Here is a 13,662-nt window from a genome sequence, read left to right as displayed (position 1 = left end):
ACATCGACAGAGAGTATAATTCTTTAAGGGATATATAGCTTTTTAATTTTTTGTACTCACATTTCTCAGTGCAACATAATGAATATACTTATCTCCATTTTATAGTTTTTTCTTAGTTAAACCTCAGTCTGTAGTAACTCTGTACATAAGAATAATCATTATAACAGTTATGTCCTTTGGAATATGTAATTTTAGAAGACAACAAGAGTCTCCTAACAAGAAATCACATTTTATAATGTCATTTCCATGTCTAGATTTAAAGTTAAGAAAAAATAGTTTTAGTCATTTGGATCTATGCACATTCAGTTTTTTGGGAAGAAAGAACTGTTTTTCAAAATTAGGGGCATTGGTGGCCTTACGTGTTAAATCATTGTTTGCCTTAGAGGACGGAACTAGAGACCCCACTACATTACATTTAATTTCCTTGTTGCCTAATTACTTGCTCTTTGAAATAAGGACCTGTCCTTAAATTTGAACTGGACTCAAATATGAAAGCTTATTCTGTAAGATTGTACCCGATGCATGTCAACAGCGGAGGCAGAGGCTCTTCTCTACTTAGAGCACAACAAATTACATCCTCCTTATAGTCATGTTTTTAAATTTCCCTAAAACTCCTTGGGTTGAAAAGAACCCAGTAAATTTAAACTCAGTTCTCTTATTGTGTATTTTTCTCACTTGATTGAAACCCACAATAGCTCTTTGCAGTCAGGGTGAATGAGGAAGAACCAGGAAATGTGTGCATCATAAATATTCAAGACTTTAGGATTAGGCCATTGAGAAGGTTGTATCACGTCATCGGGAGTAAGATAGATGGACAAGTTTCTGTGCCAAAGATTTCATTGCATCCATCTTTGCTGGCAGCTTCAGTGGCTTACACCAGGCTGAACATTAAGTGTCTGAAAAATATGGTGAGTGAAAAAAGGAGAGGAAATGGAAAGGCGACTAAACTTGTTAAAATTCATAGGCTCAGAATATTGGTTACTAGGTAGGCCCTAGTAACCTTGTTAAATAGATACATTTATCTTTGGATCTCTTCACACAGTAAGTCTGGATCAAAACTCACTTCCATAACTGCAGAGCTGCATATTACCCTGGGGCTACACAAGGAACTCACTGCTTTATCTTCTGCCTGTTTTTCTTATTATTGATCAGACCTACAATGACAAGGTGACAAAGCACAGAGAGAACAGACAGCAGACTTGGAGGTGGACTCAGACTCAGACTAAAAAAGTCTGAGAAGGTTAAGGTAAAGGAAGATCTGGTGAGTGATCCAGAGATTCACTTCCCAATGGGGTTGCAGCTATAGTGAACTCTGGATCTAACGGGTCAGTCAACTTTTGTATCTTGTGCTACTAGAAAGAGCTTATTTCCATTGAGGCAAGCAAACTAGAACCAGGATGATTAGTAAGTAAATAACAGTAGGGAGATACTACCACAAATAATAGTATATGGAACCAGAGCCTGTAGGGACATGCCAAAGAAAACACTGAGATTATGCCTGCTCCAACAAGAAATACTAAAATGGTTGGGTTGAGTTGAGTTGTCTCAGAAACCCTTCTTTCCCACGATGCTGACACCAAAATCTGATCTCAGTGTTGCTTTGATCTTACCTATAAATCAGATTGGATAAGTATCGAAGAAGTGTATGAATGGGAAGCTGTTAGGTGTCATTCATTTATTCCAGACTCTATTCTCTCCAGATATGTAGGTTTCCTGTCTTAAAACCATAAGAAATGAGGTGTTGAATACAGATGGCTTAAAGTGCTACATATTCCAGATTATGTGTTTTTAGAATGGTTTATTGAAAAATAAAATGAATTCAGAATAAAGCAAAACAGAAAACATCCCAGTGGTTCTCAACTCTGTGTATCAGATTCAAATGACAAGAGACTAAAATTCATTTCAAACTGACTTAATGGAAAGAATACTTTAATGGTTTGAGTGACTGAAAGATACAAGAGCAAAACTGGCTTTAGGGATGGTTAGATATAGGTTTTTTAATAATGTGATTAGTAAATCCTCTCTCTTTGCTCCTGACCCTGCTTTCCTTCATCTGCTTAATTCTCAGACAGGCTTTCCTCTCCTTAGTGGCAATTACAATGACCAGAAGCATGAGGCCAAAAGTATCTTACTTTAGCAACTCAGGAAAGGAGCCTATGCTTTTCCCCAAGTATTTCAGCAAAAACAATGTAGTTGACTCTCATTGATCTCTATTGAGTAACATGCCTTTCTTAGAATCAATCAGTTTGCCAGGGACCTGCACTTTGTCAAGACCTAGAGAATAGACTCACCATTGGGAGTAAAGAGTGGGGTTAGCATCAACCGGACTATTTATACTGAGATTAAAAAAGGATTGGTTCCTGAAACTAGAGGAGGGATGCTGTTAACAATAATGAATTCTAGCAGGAAAGCCACAGATGTCTTTTTAATTTGGAATCCCAGATCCCTTCCCACTTCAGATTTACCCAGCCAGAATCTCCAGGGGTCAAGCCTTAAGCAGCTGTATTTTCAACCCCGCCCCCCCCAAAATGTGTTTCTAACTCACAACATGGGTGAGAATAATTGCAACCCAAATAATTAATTCTAAAAATGAGTGATTTTATGCATTGTGACACCAGGAAGGGAGAGAGTTGAAGATAAGTGGATAATAACATGTTTTGTTTATACATAGTGACTGTTCTTCTATATAAATTTCCATTAAAAATACCAACATGAATGATAAAATGCAAACTAAGTTAATAGCACTGTCACATTAACCTAGACTACTGGAATCACTATTGACAATTGATGCTTATCAGCTGAACACATCAACATTTTAAATATGATTGAGATAGACTTGAAGGAATATGATGAGGAGATATTTGCATTGGTTCCCCTTCTGCTGTTTACCTACTATGGTTAAGCCACTTAATCCCAGTGGCTCTCAGCTCTCACATCTATAAAACAAAGATGCTGGATTTTACTGATATTACATTCTATCTAGCTATAATATTTTATGATTTTATTATTAAATTGTGATGTCACATGTTAATAGTTTCACCAAGAGTTTCGTCTGATCATGGGACAGCGGCATTAGCATCATCTGGGAGTGATTTAGAAATGAAGAACCAGGCTTCATCTAGACCAAATGAAATGAATCAAAATCTGCATTTTTAAGAAGATCCCCAGGCGACTCATATGCACATTAAAATTTGAGAAACTTTGGTCTAGACAACAATTCCTACTACTGGCTGTGCTTCTGAAACCACCTGAGAGCTTATTTAAATTGGAGATCCCTAAAAGGCTCCTCACCATGAGAGACTAATTGATTAAGTTTGGGGCTGTAGCTCAGGAATACATTTTAATATCTCTCCAGATGATTCTGGTGTACAGCCACATTGATCTTGTCTAGTTTATCATCAAATATGAAACACACAGTCAAAACATCATCTAAATCCATAAAGTCCACCAGCAATTATCTTACAAAAGGTATTGTTTGTAGTCATTTACACCTCTGTCTGGCTTATGAACACATGGGAAATAGTATCTCATTTTATAGATGGAAAAATACAATTCAAAGAGGAAAAATGGATTAACCTAAGATTATTGAGCTAATGGCAAAAATGAGATTGGACAGATACTGTCATATTTATTTTGAAGTTTTTTGTAGGGGTCAAGATTACACAGTATTGAGACTAATATTTTTCTTGAAAAAGTTGAGCTTAGTTTACAAAACTTTACCAAGTAATCAAATCTAACAAAATTAAGGTCCCAAACATTTTTATGTTTATGGGATTCGACATCCCTGAAGGAAACTATTCTCAATATTGTCTAACACTATATCTGAGTGTATACCAACTTAATCATAAATATTAGGTAGCTTTGAGGGAAAGAATATATTCCTTTTTATACTCTTAATGGTCAGTAGTGTGATTTCCTCAAACTTGTTTATCAATACAATAGAAATATTATCAGAAAAATCATAGAAAATATAAATACCTACACATGATTTAGAATGCTTATCTAACTTACTCAGTATTCAATATAATATTTTCCCTTAATAATCCTTAATTAGCCACTAAATAGATAACTAGTCTTGCTTGGTTATTTATCATAATTAAACTTTTGTGTCCTAATCACAATTGGCAAAATCATACAAAAGAGATTCTATGTTTAAATGAATAAATAATTTGAATTTTCATTATTAAAATAAGACAAATTGTAAGAAGACATTTTATATTGTCTAGCGCTTGTGAAATATATAGAGAAAACATAATGATAAAAAGCATTCATTGAAACCCACCAGCCTCATAATAATTTAATGAACTTGATTGCCATCTAAAAGAATCAGTACAGTTGCCTTGGTGACAGAGATTATCTTTTTAACTTCTTGAGTCTGTCATTTTAAAATCTTGAATTGATAATATTTTTAATTTGTTAACAATGTGTTATATTAATAGAGATAAATTGTATGCTTTAAATTGACCATGTGACTCTTTTTTTTAAATGTAATTTATTGTCAAGTTGGCTAACATACAGTGTATAAAGGGTGCTCTTGGTTTTGGGGGTAGATTCCCGTGATTCATTGCTTGCATACAACACCCAGTGCTCATCCCAAGTGACTTCCTTCCTCAATGCATATCACTCATTGAATCTTAAACAAAATTATAAACTACTCAAAAATAAGCTCTTTAATTACAACTAAACTATCATAAGCAAAATGCACGTAATATACAAAATAACTCAGGAAGACTTCATTACAAAATAAGGTTATCCTTAGGACTCATTTAACACAATCTATTTTCACTAATTTGGTCCCATTGATTGCTACCGCTAGTGACTCTCCCATTTTAAGTACCATGGCCTCTCCTCCCAAATTATATTTGGGAGATGAGCTCAGAGTCTTGGGAAAATCTGTTGGTTATGATTACCACTGGCCCTGTGGGAGACATAGAGGTTAGATGATTACATATTGATATAATTAAACTGTCTAAAGATGAAGAAGGAGAATCAAGCCAATGAAATGAATCTTCACTTCTAATTTAGAGAAGTTTTAAAGACTTTGTCTATTGAATAATTATGTGTTCCCATGGGCCATGCAGCACACACTGTGAGAACCAGAAAATTCCCTGTTACACCTAAAAGTTCCATTTGGACTACCAAAAGGATCACTGAAATCTATACTTATCTTCTCAGATGTCCAGCATAAATATGTGTAACAAGTGTCAAAATTTCATTATTTCTGTGTATAAAATATACGTATATAACAAGTGCCATCAAATAAAAGCAAATGCAGATTAGCATTGAAATACCATAAGTGTCAATAGGGAATGCTGGAGAACTGCAATAACATCTAACATGTAGAACAAAAGGGATAGAAATTATGGACCCTTCATTTAAGTTATGTTGAATTGCATGTCCTAGTTTTAAATCCTGTCCCCAATTATTTCAAATGAAAGAGACATGATATTTGTCAACATTTTATTACAGGTATAATATATTCAATTCATAGTTGACTTACTTTTTATATAAATATCTGTGAATAAGTTTTGAAATAAAGCAAAGCACGAAAAAACTATTTTAGTATTAAAAACTAGTATTACTACTAGTACTAATTATTACTAGTATTTTAAAAATTTTTAAATACTCAATATCCTTACTTCGACTTTTTAAAAAAATGTGTATTTATTTATTTTTGAGTGTGAGAGGACATACATAAGCAGGGAAGAGGAAGAGAGAGAGGGAGACATAGAATCCAAAGCAGACTCCAGGCTCTGAGTTGTCAGCACAGAGCCTGACGTGGGGCTTGAACTCATGAACCGTGAGATCATGACCTAAACTGAAATCAGACGCTCAACCGACTGAGCCACCCAGGCTCCCCTATTATATATTTATCAAGTCGTTGGTATGTGACAGCCACTATTGTTACACATTGAAAATTTAACGTGGAACAATATGAATATAATTCTTGCCCTCATCAATTTAGAATTTAATGAGAGAAACAAGTAATTATGATAAAAATAGCCAATATTTACAGTATGCTTACTTGATAACCAGATGTTGTTGTAAATCCTTTACATTTTAGATTATTTTTTAATGTTTATTAATTTAGTTTTGAGAAAGACAACGTGAGTGGGGGAGGAGCAGGGAGAGAGGGAGCCAGAGAATCTGAGGCAGGCTCCTCACTGTTAGCATAGTGCAAGAACCCACCATGGGGATTGAACCCACGAAGCTTGAGATCATGCCCTGAGCTTAAGTCAGATGCTTAACCAAGTGATCCACCCAGGTGCCCCACATTTTAACTTATTTTAATTCTTCTGTAAATCTATGTGGAAGGTACTATTAATAACCTCATTTTACAGATGAAGAAATAAGGTTTGCACAGCTGGTAAGAAAAGGAATCAGATTCCAACTGGGCAGATTGACTCTAGCGTCGATTATCTTAACCACTAAGCTGTATTTTAATACATGTCAGATATATTTTTGTATAGATCTGTTAATAACTTACCTGTGTCTACTTTTTCTAAAAAATGCATATTTTAATTACATTAGAATACCATAGATTTATACCAGCTTTCATATGACAATTATTAAAATAATCATTTAATGATCATTGCAACCCAGAAATAATGAAAAATCTCAATATTACTAATTTTTACTTTCCCAACACTTCACGAGTCTGGTGCTGAGACTAACACCTCCTCAGAGACGTTGGACTCTGACCTAATTGGTTGTTTGGCTTTGAACTTTAGAGAAACAGCCTGACTGAGGAAGGTATATTTCCTTATTATCTTCATTGAATTATAAAGCATGAAAGCCAAGGTTTAAATTTCCTGAGTTCCTTAAATGAAGGAAATTTGTAAATGCATTTAGAGCCTAGCTTGATATAGTTTTCCAATGACTTCAAATGTTTTTAGTTTTAGAGTGGGAGATGAATAATATTAAGGATTTAAAGGGAGACCTTATAATTTTTCTCCATGTCTTATATTTATTCATACTTCCCTGTAGATGTGGAGGAAAACTACAGAGGAAAATCAGGAGTAGGGAAAAAAGTTGGACTATGCTTCCCACATTCTGTGGTGATAACTTGCCCTTTTCATAAATCTTTTAGTACAATTGTACCATTACCAACACTGTAAACATCAGTGGAGTACTCCACTTTTCTAAGGTACGGTTACTGATGACTCCTTTTTCCCTCCTGACACATTGAGATAATTATTGCTCTTCTTCCATATTATTTTCCCCTTCTCCAATTCTCAGATTTCAAATATAGATTTGTATCCTTAAGGGCCTGTGGGCAGTCTCACACCTGGATTGAGATACTTTGACTTCTGTGCCTTCTCAGCCACAAAACAATCTTTAAGGTTTACTGGTTACCAGAATGTCTTATGATTCCAACTGGCATCTGGTGCTGTGACTTATTATAATGTCTTAATAGACACTGGGCATTAATCTAATTGGAAAACACATATATTTGGAGGTAAATAACAACTGCTTTGATCTTCTTCTTTGTCCCTCGTACCCAGGATTTGTGCAGGTCTAAGTGAACTGTATCTAAACAGTGTCATGATGTTAAATGCAATTTTATGCGATTATACATTATTGTCATATTACACAAAATGGAGTTATTCACCAGTCTATGGAAATTAGCAAATAACTGAAAGCCAGTTGTAATATAATACAGGGAATTTTATTTTTCTTGGAAGTTTGTTGAAAACCATAGGGTGATAAAGTTCTACCTTTAGTGACTTGAATCTTTAAAATTTAATTTTACATTCTTATATAAATGGTTCTTAGCTGGAAAGAGCAGTTAAGAGTAACAAATCAAACATCATTTGCTTGTGAGAAAAAGATCCTTCTGAAGTCTAAATTGGAAGGACATTGTTACTCAATTGGACAAGAGCCTGGATGGTTATCATTTCCTGGCTCAAGTGTAAGGAGATAGAACTGGCACATGTGCAGAGGCTTCATTGGTTTCTCCAGGCATCTGATAGCCACAGGCATTGACACTTGCCATAGAATGCAGTCACCAAAGAAAATTCAGTGTTGCAGTAAAACATGCAGAGAGAGATGTAATTTATCCTTAAATCTCAACCATAAGAAATAAGTTTCTTTTGTCTTCTATAAGCAGAGAAATGTAGGCCTATGTATGCCTTTATAAGGTTAGCTGTGTGAGTCTTCATTTGCCTCTACAGAAATACTAAGGGTCTTCGAGTGAGTTAAAAATTTAGTTGATGACAGTCCTGCACACAAGAAAATGCCTGTGTAAGTCATCATATTTCATTGTGACCTATAAAGATCTTATTGTGTATGTGTGTGTATTTTAATCCATGATCCCTGCCTCCACTTATGAGAAATCTAAGTAGATCTGTCCAGAGCCATGAGACTGTCCTCATAAAAGACTGAAGGATGGAGTCAGGAAAATAAAAAAAAAAAAAAAAAAAAAAAAAATAGGGCTTTATCCTTGAGATTGGTCTGAGTTATAGGACTGGGTTGTGTCTGCTCCATTTACTGTTGAGTAAAAAACAAATACTCAGAAATATATTGCCATTTTTTCAGTCTAATTCTCTTTTAGTTTCATTTTATTTATATTTTTGCTTAAGGAAAATGCGTAGTGAAATATATCCAACATGCCAGGATTTACCTTCCTTCTTGGAGTTAACTCTCTCCGTGTATTTGGAAATCAGTGGATTTCCCCCTGCCTTTTCATGAATGGTGCTCTTGATCGCAACCTTGTTGAGATTTGTCTTCTCTCACTTTATTTTTTTCCCTCTAGAATGGACTTCTGCTCATTTCAATGCTGATCACAATCTACAGCTCATTCCCTTTTGATGGGATACTGCTGTGTACAAAGGAGCTAGAGCTAAGGGGTGCCGAGTTGGGTCCTGCTACTGCTTCTTATTTCTGTTTTCTTATGTGCAAACATCCACCTGCCTTGCAGGAAACCCAGCCATGGATGAACATGGGTTGTCTAGTCCCACAAAACACCACTCTGTCCAGCGTATTTCCCCAAATGAAATTAGGGTAGGAGGCTCTGACAGGTTTGCCCAAGCAGGATGGCCTTTAGCACTTGATCCTGCAGAAAATTCTAACCCAAGTCTGATCCTTTGTGGGAGCTGCAGAACCTCTGCTTTATTCTTCTGAGTGGCCAATAGATGTCTGTGGAACATGCACACGCACACACACATGCACACACACACATGCACACGCACTTACCTCTAAAGGAAGAATATTATTCTAAATGACAACTTTAAGACCTTCTTCTCTCACAATGAAGGTAGCATTTCAAGTAAGCTTTTAATTTAGAAGATTTTATCCCATTTCTGTATTCAAATCAATCCCAACTAGGAGTAAGAAATTATCTCTTAAAGGTGACTCCCTTAGCATGTCCAGACTACTCTAAATCTTTGGCGTTTTACTTGCTTTATTGGCCTGATTTATACAAGGCACCAATCTTTGTGGCCTCTGTTGATCTGAATAGGAAGGAGGAAGCAAGATAGTACTGGCAAGGGAGAATTTCAAGTTTTCTTTTTCATTTGTAAAAGATTGAACTCTGTGGATGACCTAAGGTTTTTCAAAGGTCGTTTGCCCACTCCTAGGACTAAACCAGCACTGGCTGATAGTAATACAGTGTGAGCCACATATGCAGTTTAAAATTTTCAAGTAGCCACATATTTAAAATGTAAAAAGAATAATATGAAATTAATTTTAATGACATGTCTTATTTAACCTAATCAGGGTCTCAGTGAGGGCTCAACCAGAAAAGCAGAACCAGTAGGAGATTAGGCAGATATATTTATATATTAAGAAATTTATCACAAGGAATTGGCATATGTGATTGTGGGGACTGGCTAAGCATAGGACAGCAGTCAGGAAAGGAAAAATCACAGGCAAAATTGAACCCACAGGCAGGGACCAAAGCTGTCATCCCCAGACAGAATTTCTTTCTCCTCCTTGGGAAACTTCATGATCCAGAATCATCTTCTTATTTAAAGTCTAAGGATTAGGGATTTTAATTACATCTGTAAAATACCTTCACAGCAAATCCTAGATTAGTGTTCATTTGAATGACTTGGAATAGTAGTCTGCCCAAGTTGCCACACAAATAAAATGATCACACTAAATATGCCCCAAATCATATCATCCCAATATGTTATTAATATAAAATCATTAATGAGATATTGTACATATTTTTTATACTAAATCTTCATAATCCAGGATGTACTTACACTTACATCACATCTCAATGTTAGACTAATCTCATACCCTGTCTTTAACATCCACATGAGTCCTGTGGCTATTGCCAGGCAGTGCAGGTCCAAAGTAACAGTGATTAAGTAGGTTATTTCATATGTTTAGACAGTTCTAAAAATATAAATTCTTTGTGTGTGTGTTAAATAAGGTTTATGGTAGTTTTATTGCCTATAGCCGATAAGATGCAACTTTATTTTGCTTTTGCAAACTGAACACAGATGAAAATTTTCTACACATATACCTCTATATGATAATTCAGTATAGTGCAACACTATTCTTCTTTCATAATTAGAGAAATACTACAGAAACCAAAAGCACAAGGTAATCAAAATAAATACTGTCCTGAGTCATCTGAACACGTTCTTTAGGGCTCCTTTTGCCCTACAGAATGCATTTGGCAATGTCTAAAGACATTTTTTATAGACATTTTTCAATGTCTAAAGACATTTTCATTTTTCATGACAGGGGATGGAACTACCACATACATTTAACAGGAGAAGCCAGGGTTGCTGCTAAATATCATAGATTGCACAGAATAACCTATTCCACCCCCAAATAATGATTTACCCACCTTAAAAAGGACTGATGATAACTGGCCAACAGATATCAGAACACACACACACACATGCACACACACACACACACACACACACACACACACACACACACTTGGGAGTAAGATTTGGAGACCTATAGAGAACAGATTTTTTAAAAAAAATGGTGAGACAGACAAGAAAATGTAAGTTTCCTGTGGTCTTTGAAGATCTTTCTTTGAAACTTGGAGAAATTTTACCAGGGATGAGAAAAAGTATCTTAATCTTTTGTATCTCCATTGCCATATCAAAGCCAGGGATGGGATAAGGGTAAAGGAGTGGCCCCGAATATAGTGTGATGATGGATTCATGGAATAAACAAAGAGAGGACATTTTCACAGTGATAATTACCTCCTTAACAGGTGAAAATCACTAATTGTTTTTCCCGAAGATACTTAGGATTTTCCTATGGTTGGTCTTGATTTTAGACTTCTGGAAAAATTACAAAAATGCAAATTCACATTTACAAACGGAGAATTTAAAATGTGTACAGTAATTAGCACCATCTCAGATCATCTGTGAAATAAAGTTGTGATAAATAAATAAGTAAATCTCATTAGCATTTTTCAAAGATAAACCATGGTATTAAGACTAAGTCACTTTTCAGAGGTAGTAATCATATTTGTAAACTCTAATATCTAATTTAGTTCCATCCAAATTAACTGCAAATTCAGAATTAACTTCATTTTCTAAGCCTTGGCAATGTATGTATACTGAAGCTAGCAGCAAATTAAATATATTTGTTAAAATCTGATATTTAGAAAAAAATGTAACGACTGACTTATTCCATGAAATGTGTCATATCTGCATGCAGTAATTATGGGTTAAATGCAATGCCAAATTCTGATTATAAACATAACTTAGACTCAATACTTCTGAGATATATTTCCTATTAGGTAGTTACAGTTCATTTCACAAATTCTTAATTTAATATGTAAAAATGAAATCTTCCTCAATCTAAATGACATTCTTACTAAGGATTCTTAATTGTATTGAGAGTAATTGAAATAAAACATAATTATAGTTTGTGATCAATTTTAGCACTGAAAACAGTGACAACATATCCTCATTGATGCAAGTTTTTAAGCTTTTTCAAATAGCACTAATTTTGAGGTAAATTCATTTTTTCCCTTATTTCAATAAGTGAGTGATTTATGTAGCAACATGTTACAGTGACTTTTTCCATTTAGATACCTATACCTTAGACTTCATGGTGGAATTTTAAAGTTTAGATCACAGTTATAGTTTATATATTGTATATTTTCAAAAATAGTCTTTAAAGTATAAATTCTATGTTTTTCTAGAAATACACAAAGACAAGACTGAAAAGCAGGAGAAACCTGAAAGGAAAATAGTACCTAAAGGTAAATATTTAATATTGTGTTTCTTCTTCTTTTTTTTATTTAGGATACATATTTTGTGTATTCAAACAGGAGCAACAAAAATTTTCATGTTGAGTGTTCTCTTGTAACATTTTTGGTAGTATTTAGATGAACACTTTTATTTCTCAGTTAACTTCAGGTATAAATATATATGTAATATTTAATAATTGGAATCAAACATGTGACAATCTTTAAATGACTTACAACCAGTTTTTACTTACTGAGATAGTACTGTGAATATAATTTTTGACTTACTAGCAAACATTTTTTCTTCTTTGAATAAGTTACTGTAATTAGTCAGAGTTCAAATTTTTTTTAACCTTGAATTTTTTATGCCACTTAGAACCTTTAAAATCTTTGGCACAGAAATGCAGTCATTTTATTGGCTCACTGCTGACTGCTACGGCCCCACAACTTTCTTACCAGCCTCAAGGGGTGCATGGACAGTGACAACATGATGATTAATATCCCTTTCAACTCAAATGAATCCAGTACCTGCAATCTTGCAATAGAGGCATATTAATAATGGCGAACATTGTCTTGCTCATTTTATCAAGCATCACTTTTCCAAGAGTGGCCTTGTAGTCATAAAACTTTAAAGAAACTTATAGGAAGCTTTCAAAGGGATATATTTCTAAATATGCCCAGGTTTCCTCAATGATCAATCTCGTGTGTTTTTTAGGTGAGTTAGGGCAAAAATTAAAACCTTATAATTACTGTATTTGTGTGATAAGGGAAGAAAATGAAATAATTTTTCTGGGATAGAAATTGAATCTTGTCTAGTATTTATTATGTCAAAGCTGTCTAATGTAAAACTATCTGCAGTAAATGGCAAAGTTGCAAATAGTGAAGTTTCATGTAATAGAAGTTCTACTTAACCTTAAAGGATACCAATATGTCAATCTATATTAAAATGCCGGTTTTAGTATACTTCCTGTACTTCCTTTTTGTGAAGAGCTTAAATCATTCAGCAGATATTATGTCTTCAATCCTAATGTTTGAATTCATTCCAGACTGGTCAGCCAATCCTTATACAATCAGGGACATGGAAGCTTACTCAATTGAAACCTATTTATATTTGTACTTATATAAAGTAGAAGAACTAATGTCTTCTTACCGTTCCCTTTCCTTTTTTGGTCCTTCATTCCTTTGGTCAGGGAAATTGGACACAGCTCTCGGGCATGGATTAACTAAGCTAGCCATGACTGAACTGGCTACGTGTTTCAATCTGCTGGAGGTTAAACAGAAACTCAACTGGTTCCACATGATGGGAATCTCTGCTGTTTTATCTTGCAGACTGTACTATTAATTTAATAGCTGTGCTGCTGGAGTGGATGTGGTGATACAGATGGCACCATTTGCATGTTGGACCTGGTTCTATTAGAATCCTGCTGTTAAAGACTTTGAGCAGTGGGCTGTAGAGTGGGCTTATTAAACTAGTGAGTCTTGCATAA

The 13,662-nt window shown here is 34.7% G+C and overlaps 1 protein-coding gene across 28 annotated transcripts in view; it reads left to right on the top strand.

Annotated features, from left to right (window-relative positions):
• TRDN (triadin) overlaps positions 1–13,662 on the top strand; it is a 400,175-nt gene that overhangs the window by 84,954 nt on the left and 301,559 nt on the right. For 27 of the 28 annotated variants that reach the window (XM_086707736.1, XM_086707734.1, XM_086707740.1 and 24 more), the window contains exon 5: positions 12,131–12,190. The exons of the other annotated variant lie outside the window; for it this stretch is intronic. In XM_086707736.1, coding sequence (XP_086563862.1) covers positions 12,131–12,190 — 60 coding nt within the window. The remainder of the gene's footprint in view (positions 1–12,130; positions 12,191–13,662) is intronic. 28 annotated transcript variants of the gene reach the window in all.

This window comes from Puma concolor, chromosome B2 (genome assembly GCF_028749965.1).
Source record: "Puma concolor isolate L17-30 chromosome B2, mPumCon1.1.hap2, whole genome shotgun sequence".
Classification (NCBI taxonomy): domain Eukaryota; kingdom Metazoa; phylum Chordata; class Mammalia; order Carnivora; family Felidae; genus Puma; species Puma concolor.
This window is presented reverse-complemented; position numbering and strand designations above follow the sequence as displayed.